This window comes from Amphiprion ocellaris, chromosome 20 (assembly GCF_022539595.1).
Source record: "Amphiprion ocellaris isolate individual 3 ecotype Okinawa chromosome 20, ASM2253959v1, whole genome shotgun sequence".
Lineage (NCBI taxonomy): Eukaryota > Metazoa > Chordata > Actinopteri > Pomacentridae > Amphiprion > Amphiprion ocellaris.
Window position 1 is genome coordinate 6,089,944 of NC_072785.1, and position 26,405 is coordinate 6,116,348.

A 26,405-nucleotide genomic window follows, 5' to 3' on the forward strand; every position below is an offset into this window, starting at 1 on the left:
TAACATTCAAAAATATCAAGGATATGCTTTGGGTAAAATCATAGTGACGGTGCTAACTATTATTTAATTTAAATAGATATTTCATTGGTTTTAATTATTCTTTTTAGTTTGACACCGAGATATTTGCTCTCTTAAGACATTTTGTGCACCTTCGAGTTTTTTTTCTTTCACAGGATCAGGATAGACAACAGGAGACAATGTCTGCTATTTTATTTGCTTGCGTAAACCTCAAACTAAATGCAAAGACTTTGAACAATGTTTGAACAACTGGACTGTGTAGGTCACATTCCTGTGGTGCATCAGTGGCCTTCTGATCTCTTTCAATCAAATCAGAACACTTCATGACACTCATTCAAAAGTCAAAAAAGGCATAAACAAAACACTCCTGTTTGGTGATAATCCCCACATTAGCCAACCAACAGATGTGTGAGGCCTTTGCCACTGTGTAAATGGTATGTCACAAACTGAATACTGATATCATTCAATCTTAAATTATAGTCATATACCCAAAATTAACATTTGAACTCTCAAAAATGACTCATCTGCAACTAAACAACCAAAACATAACTTTTTACTACATTCTAAGATGTACTGTTGCATGGTTAAGGGTACATTTAATGAAGCAATCCACAATTTTAGGGCACTTAGACTTAAGCATTTCAATTTTATGTTGCTTTACCCTATAGCTATGCTCTTTCAGCAAGTTTTGTCACATATTGAAACTTGAGACTATATTTGAATGACTGTATCTCAGGAAAAATAAAAGCCTGAAAATTTCATAGTTGTTTTTCATCATTCCAATGATTTAGAAGTTGAATACTGGACAAGTAGATCAAATATTTTCTCATTATGAGTGAGATGAATTATGAAAAAAGTAAACAATTATGACAAGTCCTATCCACAACCATACATTAACAGTAAAAATGATATTGCAGTCAAGTAAGAAACTTTCCTGAACCATATGTAGCTGCATGTCAATAATTTACAAAACAAAACATGCAGAATACTTTTTAAAATGAGATACTTGATCACAAAAATGAAAAGCTATATATTTTTGCTAAATGTTCATACCTGATCAGAGCAGATATTACAAGTAACATAACAGAGACAAAAATATTGCTAGATAGCCTGATCTAAGTAGAACAGAGTTCTGGAGTTTTAAAATAGTTCTTGAAACATAACTAAGGAAATTTTTCAAACCCCACTTTGTAGGCTGGACAAAGAGATGAAAATGTTACCTTACCCAGTAGACAGTAGACAGTAGAGGTGGCAAAGGCCAAAAAAAAAAGGCGTACAATGACTTTTATGCTAGACTGGACAGTAAGGACGGAGAGACTGATTTATACAGGTTGGCAAGGCAGAGAGATAGAGATGGGAAGGACATGCAGCAGTTAGGGTGATTAGGGATAGAGATGGAAATGTATTGACAGTTGCCAGAAGTGTGATGGGAAGACAGAAAGAGTACTTTGAAGAGTTGATGAGGAAAATGAGAGAGAACGAAGAGTAGAAGAGGGGACCATTATGGACAAGGAAGTAGCAAAGTTTAGTAAGGCTGAAGTGAGGAGGGTATATTGAAGATGATGAAGAGTGGAAAGGCAGTTGGTCCTGATGATACCTGTGGAGGTATGGAAATTTCATGGAGAGGTGGCAGTAGAGTTTCTGACGAGGTTGTTCAACAAGATCTTAGAGAATGAGAAGATGCTTGAGGAATGGAGATGTGTGCTGGTGCCAATTTTTAAGAACAAGGGAAATGTGCAGAGTTGTGGAAATTACAAAGGAATAAAGTCGATGAGCCATACAATGAATTCATGGGAAAGAGTAGTGTAAGCTAGACTAAGGACAGAAGTGAGCATTTGTGAACAGCAGTATAATACTTCAGATCCAGTATTTGCTTTGAAGGAGCTGCATTGTGTCTTTGTAGATCTAAGGAAAGCATGTGACAGGATAGCGAGAGAGGAAATGTGGTACTTCATGAGAAAGTCTGTATGTTAGAGTGGTGCAGGACATGCATGAGGGCTGTAAGACAGTGAGGTGTGCTGTAGATGTGACAGAGGAGTTCAAGGTAGACTGCATCAAGGATCAACTGTGAGCCGCTTCTTGTTCGCTGTGGTGATGGACAGACTGACAGATGAGGTTAGACAGGAATTCATGGACTTTGATGTTTGCAGATGACATTGTGATCTGTAGTGAGAGCAGGCAGCAGGTGGAGGAAAACCTTGAGAGGTGGAGGTAAATCCTGGAACAGAGAGGAATGAAGGATAGCTGCAGCAGGACAGAATACACATGTGTGAATGAGAGGGACCCAAGTGGAAGGGTGAGGTTACAGGGAGTAGAGATAAAGAAGGTGAAGGATTTTAAGTACTAAGGGTCAACAGTCCAGGTTGAGCGGGCGGCCCAAGAACGCAGCAGCTGGGGTTCGATTCCAGCTCACGGCTGCAGGTCCTCTGCAGAATTTCTTCTCCCTGCTTTCCTGTCTGTCTCTACTGACCTATCGAATAAAGCCAACAAAAGGCCAAAAAAAAAAAAACAGTCCAGAGCAATGGAGAGAGTGAAAAAGAGGTGAAAACATGTGTGCAGCAGGTTGGAATGGGTGGAGAAAAGTGTCAGGTGTGATGTGTGATAAAAGAGTATCAGCAAAAGAAAAGAAAGGAGGCAGAGCTGGAGGTAGCAGAGATTAAAATGTTGAGGTTTTCTTTGGGAGTGACCAGGATGGATCAGATCAGGAATGAGTGCATCAGAGGGACAGCGCATGTTAGATGTTTTGGAGATAAAGGCGGAGAGGCCAGACTGAGATGATTTGGACTGTACAGAGGAGGGATAGTGAATATATCGGTAGAAAGATGCTGAGTTTTGAACTGACAGGCAGGAGGCCTAGAGGACGACCAAAGAGGAGGTTTACTCTGACCCAGAGACTAATGGAGAAACTCCTTCTACTGAGCCTGGATACCGGCACGTCTCTGGGTCCTGGACGTTCTGCCTGAGAGACCCCAGTCTGTACAGGTTGGAAAGAACTTTTCCAGCACCATCACACTGAGCACTGGATCTCCTCAAGGCTGTGCGATCAGTCCACTGTTGTTTACACTCCTAACATACAACTGTGCAGCCACACAACAGGGGATCCACATCATAAAGTTTGCTGACGACACCACAGTGGTGGGACTCATTCATAGGGATGAGGAATCAATGTACAGGGATGAAGTGAGACACCTAGAGGGCTGGTGCAGAGAGAACAACCTGCTGCTCAACGTGGACAAAACGAAGGAGATAATCAGCGAATTCCGGAGGTCACGACCTGAGCATGCTCCCCTCAGCATCAGCCACTACACAGTGGAGAGAGTGGAGAACATCAAGTTCCTTGGAGTGCAGATCTCACCGGACTGAGCTGGAATAAGAACACCTCAGCGATATTAAAACGGTCCCAGCAGAGACTGCATTTCCTGAGGAAGCTAAAACAAGCCTCTCTCTTCAGGACTCTCTCCAAAGGTGTGGTCGAGAGTGTCCTGACGTATTGTATCTCAACATGGTACTCCAGCTGCAGTGGAGAGACAGTGAGATCCCAAAATGGCTTTTGTCCGGCCACTAGGTGGCAGTGGCATATGGCAGAGAGGTTCTGCCATATGCCACTCAGCAGTGGCTTATGGCAGACTCAGGATTGGTATATGGCAAAACTGTGTGACTGGTGGTTTACCGCCAGAGGGAGCAGCACGGTAATGCCAGTTGTCTTGCCTACCCACCAATTCACTTTACGGCAGTGTTCATTCGCAACATGTTTTTTTGTTCTTTATTGACAACACGACTGAATCATTGTTGACACTAGTCACAAAATGCTGTCATGCAATGTGCGTTTGATTCACGTGCAGTGCGATTTAGGTTTATTGTATTTTTCTATGATTTGAAGTGAACACTTTATTAGTCCCCATGATACAATTATTTCGCTGCATTTGATCCATCCTATGCACAGCATAGCCTACCATCACTACACATACATTACAAGAAGCGGTGCAGCTCACGGGGCGCGGTCAGGATCAGGGCCATGAGGACCCACCGTGGTGGTAATGGGGGACAATCAGTTATTGGTGAAATTAACAAAATTTAAACAAACAACTAAAAACTGTTATGTAACGGAAACCATACTATTAAAGTAAAGACTACACCAGACTTAACTGGGAACTGAGAAAAAGAGTCTAGGCTAGCCTATATATAAAGAAACTACTCTGTCATGGTGCCATAATCTCATCATCTAGCCTAAATATATTTTCCAGAAATAAAAGTACAAACTTGTTCCCTTCAAATTAACGAAAAGAAAAACAGAGAAGAACAGTCAACAGTGAAGGTGACTTATTGATTGACAACAAGGGGCCAAGTGTCGAAGGTCAATGATAGGTCGAGATGTGAGTGGGAGCGTTGATAAGTCGCAGGTGCTGTGAACGAGGAGGGATGATATTTGAAGGTGGGACCTCACCTGGGGTATTTCAGTCTACTTGTCTACTTCTGCAAGATAAGTTTGGCAGTAGTTGCGAATTTTCCATTTGGCAACACCTAAGGGAATTTCTGTCACACAGTTTTAGACCTACGAAATTCAAGGAAATGGCTGGTAAGTTTCTTCCTATATTACATATTTTAATCAATGTATTAAAGAACAATAGCCTAGATATGGTAAATGACAATAGCTGATATGGGCGTGAAGAAATGCTAACTGAAACACTTACAAAGCAACTTTTGGTCTGGGTCTTTGTTCGTCATCACAGAAAAATACTTTATTACACTCTTACTTAATTTATCTGTGTTTTCTAAGGCCCTAGGGTACTTGAGATGGTTTTTGTAGGCTAATTATCTGATTTCTGTATCGAAGAAAAATCATTTCGATTGACGACGTCTTTAAATTCTGCTGCTTCACGTGTTTCATAGGATCTCATCAGGTTTTTACACACCTTGACGCATTTTACTCCTGTGCTGCTGAGGAGTGTTTGTTCTGCAACACCAAACAGTTGGCCAACGGCAATGACCTCAGGAATAAGCATCTAAAGCAGGCCATGTATTTCTTGGACCAGACAACAGGTATGTGCCACTAAACAAAATACCAGATTAGTGATTCCCAAGGAGTGCCTCTTTTTGTCCTTTTTTTTAACTGATGACATTTCCAATTGAACAACAGTGCCAACCGTGATATCAGTCACCCTGTTGATCATTATAACAAAAGTGCCATGTTGTGACGTTAATAGGCGCCTCCAGTGGATTTGAAGATGGCTTTGATTCCCAAATGTTTTAACTGTTTGATGGCCATAAAAGGTTTGTTCAAAGGCAGACGAATCGTAGCAGTAAAATATTATTTTTTTCTCCATGCCCCGGGTACCAGGCTTAACCTTAAAAAAAGTAACGCAATAGTTACTTTCCCTAGTAACTAATTACTCTTGTAGTGGAGTAATGGAGTTACTCACTTTTTGTGAGAAGTAACGAGTAACTATTAAAGTATTAAAGTAAAAGTAATTACTTTTTTAAAGTGCCCAACACTGGCTGTTACTACTACGCACAAAGATGATCACTGTGTAATAACGTATTTATAAAAATAAAAAGACAAATTTATGGCTGTCTTGTGTAAAAGAATGTACCGTGCTTTCCCTCATGTAGAGGAAAGCATATTTCTGTGTTATGAAAGGGGCTTTACATCTTGAAGCTAATGTCAAGCTGCAGGTGTTATTATAATAATATTATAATTGTCATTTTACAGAGAAGTTTGTGGTAGCATGCTTCTGCAAGGACAAATGTTCTGATTCAACAGGAAGCCATTATCATTGCCCACTCTGCAATTACCAACTGCTGTCAAGACCGGAAACATTCAAATATCACATGCAGAGAATACACGGTAAGAGAACTATATTACATCTCATAGACTACATTGCAGGAATATGAAAATGTACATTATGAAATACAGTCAGTCACGTTTCACTTACCCTTATTTTCAGGTATTACTGCTGATAGAAAGAAAGGTATGCAGTGCTATTGCTGTAACATAGTTGTCTATGTTAATACTTAACACTGTTTTAGCATGTGCGTGCTTGCAAAGTTTTGCAGCGAATAATGAGTTCACTGGAGTATTTACAGGTGGAGTGGGGGTGGGGGTGTGTGTGTGTGTGCTTTTTATGCATGTGTGTGAGAGTGCGCTTGATGGATGTATGTGTATGTCTATCGCCATGATGTATATGTGTGTGTATATATTTATGGGGATGTTTGTTTATAAGTGTTTCTGCTCTGTAAAATCAGATGACAGCAACACGGACAAGGGCGTTAAGGAAAGCAAGGAACCCTCCCAAGAGAAGCTGTCATGTCAACACTGTGGCACTTCTTTCAGTACATTCAGCAATTTATGAAAGCACTTACGACAAGTGCACAATTTAAATACCTTACCAATGGTGTGCATTGACAGCAAAAATGGTATTTATGTAACTCCTAGATTTGAGCATGGTCCTTTGTTCCCTATTCATGTCATTAAATCTACAAACACACCAGCAATTGATTGTGAGGTAGATTTCTGCCAGCAGCTAATGAGGCTACATCTGGAAATCCAGCCAAAGCGTGTATTCATTTAGAGAGAACACAGCATGCAGAACCATATAGTCCACCTGCAAGCTTAAAACAACAGTCTCTGAGAGAAATGCAGGACAAGGGACTCATCACAAAGGAATGGGCTGAAAAATGTGATGAAATACACCAACAGGCTCTGAAACAGTGGAAATCATTCACCCCATCTTTTATGGGGATATGGGATATTCAAAGAGATGGGTGTTTTTTTTCTGTCTTCACTAACACAATAGACAATTGGTGCAAATTTGGTCACACAAGGGTCAGCTTTGACTCTGTGTCTGGGAAATGGAACTGTCAATGTAGAGGGACTGCACACTCACACAGATGCATTCACCGTATGCGGGCAACATGGTGGATATTTCAGGGGTCCATTTCACGAAGCAGGTTTAGTGAAAACTCTGAGTTTGTTAACCCTGAAATGAGGGAAACCCAGAGTTTTCCATTTCACAAAGGGAGGTAACTCAAACCAGAGACAGAGGAGTAACTCTAGCCTGTTTCACAAAGAGAGGTAACAAACTCTCGGTCAGTTACCGTAGTAACAGACTCTATGACTCTAACCTGGTCGGGACCAGGTTTTTCTCAGTAAACCTCGAGTTTCTCTCTGTCTCCGCCCTCTTTCAGCCACACGCTATTTGATTTCCTCATTCAGCTGGCGAGTTTTGGCGAAGCCTAGTTCTGCCGTCTGTAAATGTCATGTCCTTTTATTAACGATCCAGTGGATGAAGGAGCAGCATTACTGCGCAGAGAATTAAATATTCGTCGGGAGATCATTTTCAGACCGCGTATAGATGTTCTCGCATTTCTGGACAATTATCTTTTAGAGCGGTACCGTTTCACGTCACAGTCCATAATCTACATACACAACTTCATCCGTCCTTACATTTGCAACATTACCAACTGCAGTCATGCTCTCACATCCCATCAGATATTGTGTGTTGTGCTGCGGTTCTTTGCAAATGGAAGTTTTTTATATAATGTCGGAGATGCAGAGCACTTCAGTAAGGCAACTGTATGCAGGACGGTCAGAAAAGTGTGTCTGTGTGTGTGTGTGTGTGTGTGTGTGTGTGTGTGTGTGTGTGTGTGTGTGTGTGTGTGTGTGTGTGTGTGTGTGTGTGTGTGTGTGTGTGTGTATTGTTGGCTGAGTAGAAGTCTGTGTCAGTTTAAATAGGTTTAATTATTTAACAGAACATGATATGGATGCAGACATTTAGGCTGTGTGTGGGATAAAACCACTGCACAGTCAAACAGCCACTTAATATTTAGGCTACTTTACAATGTAAAACATGATCAAAATGAGGTAGCTCCATGAGATTATGCCGACTTCTTACCTGTTTTAAAAATGTTTTTATATTTCATCTTCAGCTTCTGCCACATGCGCTTCTCCCCTGCGGGGTTGCACCTAAATGAAATAACTTATTAGGCTACTATTCAAACAGTTTTCCTGTAATATTATTGTGATTTAAACTTACGCATTGACCCGGGCAGCAATGTTCTCCCACGCCGTCTCCCTCTTTTTTGCAGCTGCATTGCACTTCTTTCTAAAAACGTGCTCAAGCTCGCTATATAAGCGCATTAAGATTTCCAATTCAAACGGTGTAGTCCTCCGCTTCCCCGTTGCCATGGTGACTCGTCGAATCGGCACTCCATTGATACTGGCTTTTCAGAGTTGTGGTGCACGCGCTTAACTCCGGGTGAAACTACTCTGTGTTGATTTAACCAACTCAAATGAGCCACTGTGAAACCGAAAACTCAGAGTTTTCTATCTCAGAGTAGATCAACTCAGAGTTCAGGGTTAAACTCAGAGTTTGTTGAACCTGCTTCGTGAAACGGACCCCAGTGGTCCGTTTCACGAAACAGGTTCTCTGCTGCTGCTTCACAACTCTGAAAAGCCAGTATCAATGGAGCGCCGATTCGACGAGTCACCATGGCAACGGGGAAGCGGAGGACTACACCGTTTGAATTGGAAATCTTAATGCGTTTATATAGCGAGTTTGAGCACGTTTTTAGAAAGAAGTGCAACACCTGCAGCTGCAAAACAGAGGGAGACGGCGTGGGAGAACATTGCTGCCCGGGTCAATGCGTAAGTTTAAATCACAAAAATATTACAGGGGAAAACTTTTTGAATGGTAGCCTATTAAGTTATTTCATTTAGGTGCAATCCTGCAGGGGAGAAGCGCATGTGGCAGGAGCTTAAGATGAAATATAAAAACATTTTTAAAATAGGTAAGACGTCGGCATAATCTCATGGAGCTACCTCATTTTGATCATGTTTTACATTGTAAAGTAGCCTAAATATTAAGTGGCTGTTTGACTCTGCAGATGTTTTATCCCACACATAGCCTAAATGTCTGCATCCACATCATGTTCTGTTAAATAATTAAGACTATTTAAACTAACAAAGACTTCTACTCAGTCAAATATATATATATATATATATATATATATATATATATATATATATATATATATAGAGAGAGAGAGAGAGAGAGAGAGAGAGAGAGAGAGAGAGAGAGAGAGAGAGAGAGAGAGAGAGACATTTTCACATTTCTTAACATTCTGGTGGAATATAGAGTGTGACATTTAGCCTACACAGAAGTATTGCACATTCTCATCCTTTTTAACAGAGCATGGCTGGACAGCAGCAGGATGGTTCCTCAACTTCCACTGCACAGATTGACACAGTGAGATGGATGTTCAGTAAACACCAGAGGTTCATTCTGTGGAATTCATGTGCAACTGTATAATTTAATGTCCTCTATGTATTCCCAGTTATCAGTAAAACAGATTTACAAACTGCACTTGCTGAGAAAAATCCAAAAAACAGATAAAGAAATGCAATACTTGGACCACCAGATTAGGAGGGCAGATCTGGAAATTGAAATACTGGAGCACAAGTTAGAGGTGGGTGCATGGTCACAGGTGAATTATGTTAACTACTGGAACATTAACTAAACTGGCTCTTTTATTTGTAGGAAATAAAGAAGACCAAATGAAATGTGTATCATGTCTTTATTTGACTGCTGTGGTGTTGATGATGGTGACTCAAACTCTAAAGTGATTATTGCATATGGTGTCTCTGATTGCTCTGCCGTCCTGGATAGCTGGCAGGTGGATGAGGTCATCATCCGGGTCTTCAGTTTGTAGGGCAGAGTGTTGCTCTCCTCTAATAGTGGCAATAATATGAAGAACAACACATGCCACAATAATATCACAGGCCTCTCAGGAGTCACCCTGAGGTGATGTAGACACTGGAAACAGGCTTTCAGCAGGTCTATGGTCATCTCCACCCGGGCTCTCGTCCTGCAGTGAGCCCAGTTGAAGTTCTGTTGGGGGCCTGGTTCAGGGTCAGGGTATGGGGTCATCAGACGAGGTTGGCATGGTAACCCCTGTCACCCAGCAGAAGGCTATCAAGCTCTCCTGTAATGTATAGTGGATACATTAGAGTATATTAAAGGAGGGAGACAAGTGAATATATTATGAATATATTGTGAAAATCTTTAGGCTGCTTACTACGTTACAGTCTGTTGCTCACGTTAAACTCATGATAAATCCTTGTGTCATGAACAGACCCAGGCCAATTGGCCTCCACATTAGAAATAAAGTATGCAGCATCACATATGATCTTGACAGTGCAGAGAATGACAGATGTTGAACTATGATGCAGTCTTTAACATTTTGAAACCATAGTCAATCTACCTGTAGCCTACCTGCACATTTATGCTGTGAATGGACTTCCTATTCACATAATCAGCTTCATTATGTGAGGGAGCTGTGATGGGGATGTGTGTGCCATCTATGCAGCCAATCACACTGAGAAATCCTAAAAGAAATTAAAATTACTAATCCCAGTCTGAGGTTGCAGCACGATGTCATCAACAGAATATCCATCCATCCATCCATCCATTATCTATACACCGCTTAATCCTCACTAGGGTCGCGGGGGGGGCTGGAGCCTATCCCAGCTGACTCGGGCGAAGGCAGGGGACACCCTAGACAGGTCGCCAGTCTGTCGCAGGGCTACATATATAGACAAACAAGCACTCACACATTCACACCTACGGGCAATTTAGAGTAATCAATTAACCTCAGCATATTTTTGGACTGTGGGAGGAAGCCGGAGTACCCGGAGAAAACCCACGCATGCACAGGGAGAACATGCAAACTCCATGCAGAAAGATCCCGGGAAAGCCGGGACGCGAACCAGGGATCTTCTCGCTGCAAGGCGAAAGTGCTAACCACTACGCCACTGTGCAGCCCCATCAACAGAATATGATTTAAAATTAATTTGACAGATCTCTATATGATTCACGTGGAATCCTGTGGAACTCCTCCTTGATGGCTCTGACAGGTTTCTGTCAAGGGAAAACCACAAAGATGGGTAAAAGCCGTTTCAGGGGCACAATTGGGCCATGATTGTTAATGACGTGAAAAAAAAAAAAAAAACACAAAAAACAAACAAACAAAAAACAACATGTTTATATCATTTTGAATTATTTAAGCCTATCACTGTATATTTGAATTGTTTCTATCTTTTCTTTTTTCTTTCTTTAATATTTTTTATTCATATTGTCCTTTCTGATTAGATCTATACTGTGTTTACTGTTTTATTAAGCTAGAAATATTGTAATGATAATCTTTTATGTTATATATAATAAATCCAGCTCCAACTCCAAACTGTCATGAATGTAATTTTTTCTGGTTTCATTTATACATTGTGAGGCTAATGTAGTTAATTCAAAATCTTCTTAATAAAAGTATACTAATGCTACCAGTCAAACGGCAAATTTTATATATTATTATTACACATTATTAGACAAAATTATAAAACATTACATTATACAGTATTATTATTATGTTATTGTTAATTATTATTTTATTCATTATTATACTATATATTTTATTTATTATATGTTACAAAAATAACATATGGCAAAAGGAAATGGCACATGGCAAGACCGAAATGCCATGTGGCAAAAATGAAATGGCACATGGCAAATCTGAAACGGTATATGGCAAGGATGATGGCGTGTGGCACTGTATTACACTGGTAATGGCGTATATAATGTCACTGGTCACAATCAACCATGTGGCGGTAGTGGATAAGTAGAGGAATTAAAAATGGCGTGTACTGAGTTTCAATTCTGAGTCATCTCTCAGCAATCTCTCATCTTTCACCTAAGAAACCTCTAAAATTTGTCATTGTTGACTTGGAAAAATACACCAACGACGCCCCCTACTGGCAGATATCTGACCGTGTGAATGAAGCACAGTTTTTTAATACAGCGGATATTTCTGTGAAAAAATAAGTATCATCTGTACATACACGCAAGGCCTGTCCCTGCCTTTATTATTAATATTATTACTAACGAGCGCTGTAGAATTGGTAGATGTGGTGCAAACTGTGGCTTATATGTCACAAGTGAAACTGTATATGGCTGATTTCAAAAGTAAAAGAATGTCTTTATGACCCTTAAAAATGACATGCAACTGTAACAGTTTTAATATAGCACTATTAATAACGTACAGTCATTCATAAAAAAAAAACAAAAGTGCAAGCATACGTCTTGCGATTGCACACACACACACACACGCGCACACACAGTATATACAGTGTATAGAGTATTAGAGCATATGGCTGGTTAAGGCTAGGCTGGCTCCGGTGGCTAACACGGTTAGCCTAGCCACTATAGTCACTTAACACGGCCCATGACTTTACTGTACTCATCGGCGGTCATACGTGTACAGACGTCAGTGTGAGAAACATAAAAAATATACAATAAATCTAAATCGCACTGCACGTGAATCAAAAGCACATTGCATGACAGCATTTTGTGACTAGCGTCAACAATGATTCAAAAAACCACATCGCAAATGAACACTGCTGTAAAGTGAATTGGCGGGTAGGCAAGACAACTGGCATTGCCATGCTGCTCCCTCTGACGGTAAACCACCAGTCACACAATTTTGCCATATACCAATCCTGAGTCTGCCATAAGCCACTGCTGAATGGCATATGCCAGAACCGCTCTGCCATATGCCACTGCCACCTAGTGGCCGGACAAAAATTTTGCCATATACCAATCCTGAGTCTGCCATAAGCCACTGCTGAATGGCATATGACAGAACCGCTCTGCCATATGCCACTGCCACCTAGTGGCCGGACAAAAGCCATTTTGGGATCTCGCTGCTGCTGCTGCAGTGTGTCAGACAGAAAAGCCCTGCAGAGGTTAGTCAGGGGAGCTGAGAGGGTCATCAGAGTTTCCCTCCCCTCTGTTCAAGATCTTTTCCACAGCCGCTGCAGGAGCAGATGATACATTGTCAGGAACTCCTCACATCCTCTCGATAAACTCTTTGAACTGCTGCCATCAGGCAAACATTTCCGGAGCATCAAAGGAAGAACCACCAGACTGATCAACCGCTTCATTCCACAAGCTGTTAAAATACTGAACTGCTGATCTGGATTTGCACACACACCTGCACCTTAAATCTAATTTTACTATTTTCAGTTTAGTTTCAGTATTTAAATTATTTATCATTCAAACAAGGTTGTTGTGCACTTTTCATCACAGGCTGCTGCTATGGACCCTCAAAAACAATTCAACTGCTAATGTTGTAAATACTGCCAAATTTGTAAAAATGACATCTCAGGCATGTGTGTATGTGTGTGGGCAGAAGGGTGGGTGGGTGGGTGGCTGGGTGGCTGGGTAACTGCATACGTGTTCTCTTAATTGCTTTAAATTGGATCCCGGAGAAACGCTCTCTCATTTTGCCTGCACTACTGTTGTATGCACAGCTAAATGACAGTAAAGCTTGATTTGATCTGATCATCAGCTGAATGCATGTCAGGTTCCCATGGCAACATGATGCATGCAGTTTGTGATGATGTAACTGTGTGGCTTCATTCAGTGATGTAAGTAAAGCACAGCTCAACAGGTTTGCAGATGTAAGACATTCCCTCAGCTAAAAATCTGTATCACTCTTAAATAATTGTAAGGAAATAATTTGGTTAAATGGAGATGGTTCTTGCAGCACATTTAAATCCAAAACCATGAACATAACCTGCTCTGAACCAGGTAAGCACCACAGCACATGTTACCATTGTGATCTAGCAGGTTAAGAGAGCCACCTTTGTGACACTGAAAACTCTGACTTTAAGCTCAGCATACCTCATTAACCAACCCACTAATCTTGCTTCATGATACAGCCCTCACCTGAATTACATGTCAAGTCCCATGGCAAACTGACGTATACAGTGTGCAATAATATAACTACACAGCTTTATATAGCGGTTTTAGTAGCATAACAGATTTGCAGATATAAGATATTCCCTCAGTTTAGAATCTGTACTACTTATAGAAAATCATTAGGAAACAACATGGTTAATTGGAGACGCTTCTTCGAGCCAGTTTAAATCTGAAATTTTGAATATAACCTGCTCTGGACCAGGGTAACACCTTCATATAAGTTACCATGGAGATCTCGCAAGTTAAAAGAGAGCCACTTTTGAGACACTGAAAACTTGACCTTGGCTCAACATACCTCACTAACCCACTAATCTCACTTAATAGTGCAGCCCTCAGGTGTGGCAAAAGTGTATGTGTATGTAGTGTTCTTTTAGGTGTTGCACAGAAAGTCTCATTGAAGTGCTATGTACAGTGAAAATAAAGCTTTTTCATATTTTATGCTTGAAAAATCTTAAGCAAATGAGATGGTCAAGCAGAAATTGACCGAAAAATTTGATTTGAAATCTTCTTTCACCAACCATGTGGTCAAAGAAATTCAGTTATTGGATTTTTTTTGAGTTGCAGTAATTACTTTAATAACCCTCCTTTTATTTGCAGTGTTTATTCATAGTGTGGTTAAGCTGTAGCATATTAGCAGATTTTTGTATATATTCTAGCATTTTCTTAGTTTAAAAAGAGCTCTTGACAAGCATTAAATCATTTTAATCAAGCCCTCAGAGAGCATTAAATATTCTAACTTCTTCAAACATGGAAACATCAAATTCAGGAAATCAAGTTTAAACTGCTCTATTAGGATAAAATAATACACATTCTAGATTTAAACTTCATGCAATAGTGACAAAGTTCACACAAACAACATAGTTGCACTTAAAGTTTAATTCTGTAACATACTCCTTATTAGAGAAGATGTATAATATGCTTCAGCGTCAGCATTTAGAGAATAACGAGTTTGGATCTGGGATGTGGAGTGGAACTGTGAGAGAGGTAGAAGACTGAAAGGTAAAACTGGTTCCAATCTGCAGCAGTACATATTGGTGATGGTCCCAGATTGTCACTGGAAAAAAAATGTCACTTTATTCTTTCTTCTTGTAGTCCTCTAGGTGGGCCAGGATCCATCCAGACGGTCCCAGGATGGCGAGGGAGAACAGGCCAATTCCGACAACCGTTTCCTGAACAACAGCGAGATAGAATGCATGTAGTCGGCTGTCACATCATTACTGCTTCATAGAACACGATCCATTAATCTCAACGTGTCAGACAGAGGCTGGAAATGTAATTTAACTTAAATACAGTGATAGGTATTCATAATGTTGCGAGAGAAGTACCACAAATAGGAATTTTAGAGTTGCAATAATGAATCTAATAAATCCTATTCTTTTTAAAATTACCTTTTTGTCCTGGTAAGAGTTTTCGATGTAATTCTAAAATTTTATATTTTAAAATGTAAACTCTTCTTTCATTTTGTGTGTGGCTGCAGTATACAATAATAGACAGTTTGTCACAATAAAATATTTAAAATACTCATTCTATATTTTTTTAAACTGAAAATTAGACATAATGAATACATTGATCAGTAGTTTTGAATAGATTAATTAATTGAAAAGGTAATCCTTAGTGGCAGCCTTGCATCCAAGTGTAATTCATTACGGTAATTTATAGAAGTTTCACATTCTTCTTTGTGAAGACGACATCGGAGAGGAGTAATCAGTTCTTTCACTGGTTATAGCACGAGATTGTCCTGTGTGTGGCCAAATGTTATAGCATAGTGCCATTTGAACGATTACGACCAATTTAAGGAAAACTACCAAAACACAAACAGCTTAGCATTACCTCATACAAGAAGGTATTGGGAAATAACATTGACAACGCGCATCGGTAGTAGTTTGGGCCTAGTTTTCTGACAAAAGGAAGGAGAACTACGAATTACAAATCAACATACCGGGCGTACAGAGATTTAAATTCAGATTGTTTAGTTAATCAGACTCACTTGCTCTAAACGGATAAAATCCAAAGACGTTGATTTTACAGGCAGCGACCTCGTCAGTCAAGGACAATTCCTAGCTTTTAGCATACGGCTATTGTGTTTCAACGATACAACACACTTACAACTGGACCGATCTTTTCCTTGGCCGGTCTGGTGTAGAGATGAGCCCGCTGTGTGATGCTGTGTCTCCGCAGGGCAGGAGCAGCACAGCTTGCGAAAGTCCTCAGAAACACCGGCATATTTCTGTTTCAGCGAACAAAACTCTGCTCGACTGACAAAGCTAGTATCATACAAAGAGGAAGTGCTGACATGCCAAGGTCACCTCTCTTTATCGCCTCCCCGAACGTCATCAGTGAGCCGCACAGTGCCACCTACTGTTGTGGATGAAGATGCGCAATGGAGGTATGATGATTATGACGGAGAGCGTACTCCAGAAACACATTTTTTGAAATGTACCTTTACTTTCCAATATTTCTGTTGAACTATTTTACAAATAACCCCCACTATAGTTTAGATTGTAATGTTGTATTTTTTCTGCAACACAATTATTTGACAAATATCGTTAATGATACATTGCCACAGAATTTCAGATAATTTTCAATGCTTCATTGTCTACTGATGTGTGTTTACAGGATGCATTCATTGTCTGTGCAAGCAGCCATGCAATACATCCTGGTAGCATTGTGATGCGTTTCAAGATACATGTTGTCTTGTTACCCATACGTCATTTGTATAAAATTGAAGCCTAGGCTACTTTATGTAAATCATTCAAGACATCTGGAAACCCGGGAAAAATATTTATACTAACTGTTAATGATCTCAATTGAAAATAGATTAACAAACTGTGTGGCTTAATTCTTCCCTCAAATACTTTCTAAAAGACACTTTATGAACTGTTTTAATAATATGACCAACAGTTACCAAGTGATGAGAATCATGTTTAGTTGATTTGAAATTTAATTTTACTGTGGGCATGCATATGTAACAAGCTAACAGTCTTAAATAATCATTAGCAAATTCTTTGTCATTGTCAAATTTTTGGCTTTTCTTTTCTCCCTTTAAGAATTTGGCCTTGTGGGTAACATGGGTTTGGTGTAGGTCCAATGCTTTTGTTTCAGAAAGTAAGTGATTATTTAGTTGCAAGTGAGTTGCTCAGCCCCTGCCAGTTCTCTATTCTCTACCTCCAGACATCTATCATCTTGCATGATGTGTTGCTCCTCTTCCTTGTCAGGTGCTTTTGACTGGAATTCCTCTGCTCCCAGAGAAAAAGAAGATAAGAAAAGAGATCTCAGAAATGTTTTATTTAGTTCAGACAACTACGATATCCAGGTGAAACCAAAATGAGACTATGGCTTATTTCTCCTGTATCTCTTGTTTTTTTTTTTTTCTTCAAAATTAAATGGATCACAAATCTCAAATCAGTCTCCTTTTTAAAAAAAAAGATCTAATCAAGATCTCAAAGAAATCTCAGATTTTTTCAACTTTTGTGCCTCTTTTTGATCTCAAACAAAGAAATCCGAGGGCACTCAATCTAATCTCATGCCAGTCTTTCATTTAAAGCAGTTAAGCTCAATTCTTGCATCTCATGCTGAACTCATTCAGAGCAAATAAAGAGCTCTTCGTCAGCACTCACTTAATTAATAGACATGATTTCATTGATAACCATTGTAGTATTACAGACTGAATGAGTAAAGTTCTTTCAGGTGTTAGGTAAATTATATTTTCTCTGCAGAATTCATCTTTATTTGAAAGACCACTATTATATTTATTAGGTCAATTAAATTTACATTAAACCTATGCCTATTATGCAATCATTATTGACAATAATAAGAGGATATTTTCATTGTTAAAATTGCTTTACATTAAGACAACTTAGACTTTTTCTAAGATGGCTACATTGGAAATATGAACTTTAAGACCCATGGCACCCAATGGACACATGCAGCACCTGGTGAGCTGTATGAGACAGACACTGTAGGTTTATAGTTGTGACAGTTGTGAATTTTAATAATGTATACAAACATAGTTCTGAAAATATAATCATTAGAAACAAACAGGATATGTGAACATAGGAACTCAAATACATGATCCTCATTTTAATGGATTTTACATGTAAGAACAAACTTAACTTTTGTGAGATCTCAAGCATTTGTCATGATTTGGCATTAAAATAGGAACATTTTCAAAAAGAAGTCTGGACTGGGGTTGCATAGTGACTTGGTGGTTAGCACTTTCACCTTGCAGTTAGAAGATCCCTGGTTCACATCCCCACCTTCCCAAGTTTGCATGTTCTGCCTGTGCATGTGTGGGTTTTCTCCAGGTACTCCAGCTTCCTCCCACAGTCCAAAAATATGTTCAGGTTAATTGCTAACTCCAAATTGTCCATAGGTGTAAATGCAAGTGTGATTGTTTGTCTGTATATGTAGCCCTGTGATAGACAGATGACCTGTCCAGAGTGTCCCCTGCCTTCACCCTAAGTCAGCTGGGACAGAATCCAGTCCCCCTGCAACCCTAATGAGCATTAAGTGGTGTGTAGATGATGGAAGTCTGAACTGCTTGCAAAAATAATGGGCTCTTCTATCCTTTGTCCTTGACTTCATAAAATGGTTAATCCCATTCCAGTCTTTTAGGGAAATGTGCAACAAAAACAATACCAGGCACTGAAAACAAATCGATGAACATCAACTTGCCCAGAATACTTTCAAGCACAACTACTGTCCATTTTACAGGGATTTCCAGGAGGCTCACAATATGAAAACATGCCCCTGATGCTGGGGATCGAGCCAGGCCAGCTCGATCCCCAGCATCATCCAACCAATCTGCAATGGATCCAGTGGACGCAGGTGTAGAGAACCGGAAAAGATGCCAGGTCTGTCCCTCCCAAGAGGACAGTAAAACAAGTACTTCCTGTGTGAAATGCAAGAATTACATCTGCAGAAAGCACAAAGTTACATTCTGTCCATCATGTGGAGAACATTGAAAATGTTGAACACTGAAAATCTGAGAAAATTGGACAAGTATATGAAAAAGACAAGAAGAGGGAAAAACTTAACTAAATAGTTCTTAAATATAGTGTTGGAATAAACAAATTATGTCTCTTTTCTAAATGCTTATATGATCTAAAATAAAGTTGTTATTGGTTTAACCTGGTTTGTTGACTGTTTTGAATGAATTTACACAGTATGGGTCAAAATGACCTGCAACATAATCAATGTAATTTTTTTCAACATAATACGAGGGTTAAATCATCAGACATGTTATGTTAAGAAATAAGAAAAGTAAAGGAGAAAAATCAGTGTGTGCCCCATTTGAGGAAAAAAAATAAACAAAGACAAAAAAAACAATAAAACAACAATCTCATGCAAAATCAATTAAATCAACCATTAATTCCATCCCAACGTTGAACACAACATTCAACTTTCCTGTGTCTACCTCCTGAACATGGGCAGACTGCAGGCTCCCATCTACTATATCCTGAATCTTCCAGGGCATGGTTTCAGGCATCTTTTGGATCGAATGCAACGCTGCAGGCAGAGGTCCTCTGGTGTCTGAACACTGCTGTGAAGCACCACTCATACGCATTAAATGAATGCATTTCTGAATTATTCCAGGCAATGTTTCCTGATTCAGAAATAGCTAAATGTTTCACCTGTGGAAGGGACAAAACTAGCTACATATTAAAGTTTGGACTTTCCCCACACTTTAAAAATGAACTGATTTCTGCAGTGAACAATACAAGATCATTTGTTCTGATGTTTGATGAAAGTTTCAAGTCAACAAAAAACAAACAACTAGATGTCCATGTTCAATCTTGGGGGACTGGTGTTTTCCAGTCACGTTATTTTGGATCACAGTTCATGGGACATTCAAAGACTGAAGATCTTCTGCACCATTTCAAAGTAAGTATAGCTGTCCTTCTTGTTCATGGAATGTTATTTGGATGAATTAAAGATAAAAGATGTGATCAACGTTTCTCAGTGAATCGTATTGCTTTGAGAAGCTTTAAAAATGATTTTTTTTATTATAGTTTTTTAATTATTAGATCAAATTTGCAATCAAATAGGTTGTCACCTTTACAATTTTTCTTTTTCATGTCAAGTAATTGAAATAAAATATTTCTACTCTTAAACTTGTGTGCGCCTGCTGGACATGAAGAATCTCCTTTCCACAGGTATGGATGGGCCAAATGTGAACTTGAAATTCCTCAATAATTTCCAGCAAGACCATGCTGAACTACATGGAGGTCAGCAGTTAATTAATGTTGGGAACTGTGGATTGCACACGCTGCACAATTCACTCAAGACTGGGTTCTCCACGTGGAACGTTGAGAAACTGTTGAGAGCAATGCACTTTGTTTTTCACAATGTCCCTGCAAGAAGAGAAGATTTTGCAAAACTTACTGGTTCAGCTCTTTTCCCACTGCCTTTCTGTAGACACAGATGGATGGAAAATCTGCCTGTTGCAGATAGGGCCATTGAGGTATGGCCAGAGTTAGAAGCATATGTGGAGGCAGTCCATAAAAAAGAGCTACCAAACCCTGGAACCTCCTCTTTTGATACCATTCAAGCAGCAACTGCAGATGCCCTGATTTCAGCCAAACTTCAGTTTTTCATGGCAATCTCCAGAACTTTTTGTCCATTCTTGACAAACTACCAGACTGATGAGCCAGTCTTGCCATTTCTGTGCAGAGACTTGACAGAACTGATGATGGTAATAATCTGTGCTTCAATTAAAAATTATATTTCTTATTTTTTGTTTTATCTTTTTAAGCGGCTATCCTAGAATTTTTTTTGTTGTTTTTCATTTTATAGAGTCTAGTGAGACATTTCATCAAAAAGGAGCTGCTCCAAGACATCACTCCCTTTCAGCTGACCAAACTTGACCCTGATGACCAGAGGAACTGGGTCAAGCAATGCCGACATTGGCTTGGGTGCGGAGTCTGTCCTGAAGGTGATGAATTGTTACTGTTACTGTTTAATGTTTACTTAAAAAGCATAAAATATGCTGCATTCATTCCCTATGTATTACTTACTTGATGTGTGCTGTTCCTCCTTGGGAGGCTCTTCAGACCAAATCAAGTAACAGAATAGGTAACCTCACGGCCCTCGAATTTAGAAAGGACTGCATGAAGTGCCTCTCCAGAATTTTTAAGAAAGTGCAAGAAAAGAGCTCTTTGAAATACCCCACTGTCAGGCAGATTGCATGTTTGGACCCCTCCATCATGAGCACAGACCCAGAATGGTGCAAGGGAAAGATGAAGTCTCTAGTGCAAAGATTTCTGCAGAACAAGCAGTTAAGCGGAGGGATTTCTGTGTTAGGAGTGTTACAGGGATAGCTTCAAAATAAAGGTTTTGCACACCTTTTTATGCATGAACTTTAAGTAAGTTGGGTTCTGATGTAGTCTGAAGTCTGATGCAGAAACATAAATTATACAAAAGCTTAAAACCATTCATTTAAGCTGATAAGATTTAATGACTGTTTTTTGTGTTTGCCTGTTGCAGGTGACACTGTTGTGCTACAGTTTGACAGCTTTCTCTCTCTCTGCATGGCAAAAGTGAGGAGTTCCTCTCTTTCAAACCCATGGAGCAATGACTTGATGCTTTTCTTCATGACACTCTCAACCAGTCTTATCCTGAGCTCCAGACTTTCCTTCAGCATCTCCTGCTCCTATCTCATGGGCAAGCTACAGTAGAGAGAGACTTCTCTGTGAACAGGGAAGTAGAGACGTGCAACAGAAAAGAAGAAACTGTTGAGGCCCAGAGACTAGTCTGTGACCACACAAGAGCTTGTGGGGGTGTTCTTAAACTGCCCCTTACAAAGGAACTATTGACTTCTGTAGTCTCATCCAGGACAAGATACAGGATCTAACTTGAAGAAGAGAGACAGAAGAGAGAGGGTGCCATGCGTAGACTTAAGAGAAAAGCTTTGAGAGATGAACTGGAAGACCTGTAGAAGAAAAAGGAGGTGTTCACAGCGGTGTGCGGTGGGCTGAGCAGGTTGAAAACAAATCCAGCACACTCATGGCTCAAATGATCGCAAAGTCGAACACTTTAAGGAAAAGATACAGGGCCAAATGCAATGAACTGAAAAACATTGAGTCAGAAATGGAAACAAAAACCAATGAGCTAAGGCACATGCCTTCTAGGGGAATTAGTTGTCAGTTTTATACAAGTGCTCTCACAGTTCTATAAGTTCTGATGTTTAAGATGAGATATTTGCAGTTGGAATTTTCATTATAAAAACCTTTTTGTTTTTGTTTTTTTTAACAAAAAAACAAACCTGTGTAATTCTTCTTGAGTTCACGGTCATGGCATTAAAATTTTTACAGTATAGCATTAAAATGGCATTAAAAAGCATGGAATTGGACGGGCTGATTTCTGTAGAAACCCTGCAGTACATCCTCTGCTAAACCCTACCATAAAATTCAATTTATGAGGGACCTTGACCATTTAACAGAGCTACTTAAGAGGAAAGAAAATAAGAGTAAAAAAAAGTTTTTCAGATTACATTAGCCTCAGTGCACAAATAACCAAAATCCTCAGTCAAGATTAGTCACATTGAGCATGAGGTCTTTCAAAGAGACAAGAACATAATAACTTAATGATTGTGAACACAGCTAGCAGGTAGTCATCACCTTTACTATGCAAATTTGGTAAATATTAGTAAAGGTGACAGAAATGACACTAAGCAAGTTAACAAATAGGGCACCCAAAGTTTGACAATGGGTTCTTATAACCTACTAAACTAAAAACAATACATATTTACCTCAAAATTAGTGCATTCCCATAGTCAGACCATGCGTTACAAGTTCGTGGGAAGTTGTTGGCCAAAAGCTGGTGTCTAGCTGTACAGTCAGCTGAGCCGCGTGGGCTGGCGCCGCAGTCCAAGCAAACTATGACGCATTTTATTTATTTTGAGCAGTCACTCGTCAATTATAGAATACCTTTGCCTCCTCTGATGAGTTACATTTGAAGGCATCCCTGTCGAACGAGACTCACAGGGTGGCAAGAGAAAGTAGCTGAAATGTTATCCCTTCTGCATACAGAACTTGCTTGATGTCGTTGAATTCTGCACGTCTCCTAGATAGACTGCCGCTGTAGTCTGTGTATATTCTCTATGTAGTACTTTGATATGTCACTTGATGCTGTCTAGCCCATTGTAGCACTTCTTCTCTTTCTTGGAATCAGTTGAAGCACACCACAAGCGGCTGCAGGGGTGATTCAATAATTTCCTCTGGGATGAATAAAGTACATCCTATCTTATTCTTTTTTTCCAGGTTTTTTACCCACTGTTACGGTGAGTGGGAATTTTGTGAACCCAAGTGATCTCACTTGGAGGTCTCACTGGAGAAGGCAGACAGCTCAGTCATTCAGTCCAGAAAAAGGCTCGAAAGTCACTCAGGGTGCATTCAGTCCCATACAACAGTCCTCACTCAGAGCAGCTGTGCAAGCAGTACAATCCCACATTGCATGCAGTGTGGGATTGTACAGGGCGGTCAACCACTGTCCATGACATCCACTCTGTGCACTCTCTCCAGAACCGGGGCAGACTTTAACAGATTATTGTCTGTGATCTCCATCAGCATGTTCCACCCAGAAGTTACCATATCCTCTCCCCATTCAGTATCTTGTGGGACATTTACAATCCTCAAGTTGGCTCTGCGTGAGCGGTTTTCTAAATCTTCAATGCGATCCTTATCCAAGTGTAGTATTCTGTGTTTGCAGAGAATTAATAACCACTTTTTGCTGCAGATATCTTGTCAAAGTTATCCCCTGCTAGGGTTTCAGTTTTGGTCAAACTGGTCCCAAAGCCGTCCACGGGCATTTACTGAAGTCTGTTGCTGTCCGATGTGTTCCTGAATGAGGGTGGAAATGTCGTCTTTTAAATGAACCCATTGTTCAGTTTGGCCAGTTCTTCCATGAGTTGTTCATAGTTATTCCTTCATCTTTGGGAGAGTGTCCATTGGAAGAGGCCATATCCATTAGCTTCTTAGCATTCATGCTTCGCGTCGTCAGGATGGTTGTTTTTGTGTATAGGAAGTCAATACAGGTTTTTGCATTCATTTAAGACACAAAATTCGGTAAATTACTTCAGTTTTGAGGTATTGAGGTCAATTTTTAAAAGTTACATGCAGGTTTGTTTAGAGCTTCTCATACGTGATGCCTACTCCCACATGAACCAGAACCGGATCCATCTACAAATTTTATTTTTATGGTCTCACCCTGCTCACGTGAGAATTAGATCTGCTCCCAAGCTCTGAACAATCCAGCATTTGTGTGAGTAGTGAAGCAAGTTCTGATATATACATATAGAGAGAGAGAATAGACTTCTTATTCAATAGATTTATATAGAGAGGTTGTGGCCTTCTCAGTGTTAAATACCCATGATCCCTTCTGCAGGGGGGACATTTATGAATTTGCTGAATCCTTATGAGCCTTACTGTATAAGAGGACTATTGTGAATTGATAATATATCTGAGCCTTATAGTGGATGTGTATACATCTGATGAATATATGGGAGCCTTTGCTGAGTCTGAGGAGAAGCAGAGACTCTTGAGGGAATTTATTAGTTGGGGGACAATTAAATGACCTAAATGTTGACAGAGATGAGTGCAAATTGCAGTGAGTTGTTTTTTGGGTGATGTGTAAGATTGATGGTGATCATATGACATTAACCCTTTGTTTTCTTTGTTTTTCCAATGATCGACTGTGATGTGTGAGAATTGTGGAGAAGACTGAGGAGATGGAATGCATCTGAATTCTGATCTCCCAGAGGACAGATGAGTGGACAGCTGATGGTGCTCCACATGAGCTGACACTTTGTGGATGACAACATGTTTGGCTCCGGTGTCCGATGTCATCAAGGCTAGTGTGATTTTATCCACAAACTGTTTTTGATGTTGTTTTACTTATGTACACACATAAATTTATGTCTGATATTGGGGACACATATTTAGCTGGTTTTCACATATAGGACCATGGTGTTTCTTTTACAGCAGTGACACAGATAGTTTTTTGGTTTGGGGTTAATGAAGCACATCTGTGTATACATACAGGGGATGTTTCAGTTATTGGGAAGGAAGCTTGACAACAGACTGACCATCTGACCATTTAATTGATTAGTAGATTATTACTGATTTAGAGGATTGTTGAACATTTGTAGAGAGCTTGATTTGGCTTAAATGCTGTTGAGTGCACGATGTCAAAGATGGACCGTGAAGTTAGGAGAGCGATTACGCCGGTTGATGTAGTCCAAAAGAGCAATCTGCATGTTGAAGGTTTTGCAGAAGATGTCAGAGAAGTGGAGCAAGCGATGGCCTGATATCGACCGACCTTGGCCAGTAGAGGGAACTCTCAATCCGGATGCAATTAGGGACGAAGCAGGTGCTGGTGTCCACCCATAAAGCAGGCCAGAAGAAAGGCAGCAAGCAGAGGTAGGATGTGGAGAGCGTTGAGAGATACGTTCCCAACGAATATACATCCTGATAATATTTTGATTGAGCCACTGGGTCCAGAGGAGAATCCGAGGGCCTATGTGTGGGGGGCTCATCAGACGTGGAGAAATGTCACAGGTAACGACCAAGATGTGAGCCAGATTGAGAAGTCGATTCTGTGAGGTGAAACACAGAGGGGGCTGCCCCTACCAGTGAGGAGTAGATTGGCAGAAGTGGTTTCTCTTGGAAGCATGACGAGAGCTGCCTACACTGATCATGTGGCTCATCTGGTGGAGCTACACAGGAAGAAGGAGCGTGACCAGAAACAACAGGACGAGGAGATGCTTAGGAAACTACATCAGATGCAGCTGGTGGAGACTAGAAGAGAGGCTTGTAGTGAGTAGTTGTTATAGAAATGAGTCTGAATCCTGAGAGCAACATACATCTACATCCAGTGGAACAGCCAGAGGATTCTTATTGTGTGATAGATGATTTGAGAATATAGTGCCTGATTTTTTAGTAGATTTTTCAGTATTCCACTAAGTGTGGAGAAATTACATAGTTCTCATATTCGCAATAAATATTGGATGATGACTTGGATACTCAGTCTGTTGCTAAGTTTTTGTTAAGTTGGTTGTGAAATTTGGTGTGGGGTTTTTGTTAAGTGGGGCCATAAGGAGGTAAAACAGGTAAAAATTAGTCCTACATAATTAAGTATTGAACTGCATTTGGGAGTTATTTAACATTCGTTATGTCAAGGTGTTTGCTAAAAATAAAAAAGAAGAAGAAGACAGAGGAAATTAATGGTATGTTGATATCCTGCTCTGTTGATGTCTGACAACGCAGGGGTTTGAATTAGGTGGTGAGTGTCATCCGAGTGAGCTGAGTAATTTACATTTTGCATATCTGACTTCACTGTAGTCTTCATTATTATGTTGGGGTGTCACTTAAAATAGAGACGTCCAAACTCCAAAGGGGATTCAGTTTGATCAAAGGGGGGATTGTACGATGTCTGATGATAATCTGATGATAATCTGGTAACAAAGTGAATTACAAGGCATGATGTTGTATGATGTTGTTGGCTGTAAGATACTGGTGGATGATTTGTTTCTTCCCAGAACACCAAGGAGAGAGAGTGGCTGCGGTGCAGAGATTCCTGCAG

The 26,405-nt window shown here is 40.0% G+C and overlaps 1 protein-coding gene across 1 annotated transcript; it reads right to left on the reverse strand.

The window, feature by feature from the left end:
- Positions 1–14,687: 14,687 nt before the first annotated feature.
- On the reverse strand, positions 14,688–16,116 carry LOC111565013 (cytochrome c oxidase subunit 8A, mitochondrial-like). Its single transcript, XM_023264946.3, has 2 exons — positions 15,933–16,116; positions 14,688–14,995 (listed from the first exon to the last, which is right to left on the reverse strand). The coding sequence occupies exons 1-2, from the start codon at positions 16,047–16,049 to the stop codon at positions 14,900–14,902; spliced, it is 213 nt and encodes a 70-aa protein (XP_023120714.1). The 5' UTR covers positions 16,050–16,116; the 3' UTR covers positions 14,688–14,899.
- Positions 16,117–26,405: the final 10,289 nt, after the last annotated feature.

Excerpts from the sequence above, each read along its gene's own strand:
- LOC111565013 (XM_023264946.3), bottom strand. The coding sequence starts at position 16,049 with ATGCCGGTGTTTCTGAGGACTTTCGCAAGCTGTGCTGCTCCTGCCCTG. Across the intron at positions 14,996-15,932 it reads AGGAAAAGATCGGTCCAGTT|GAAACGGTTGTCGGAATTGG; the intron begins GTAAGTGTGTTG and ends GCTGTTGTTCAG.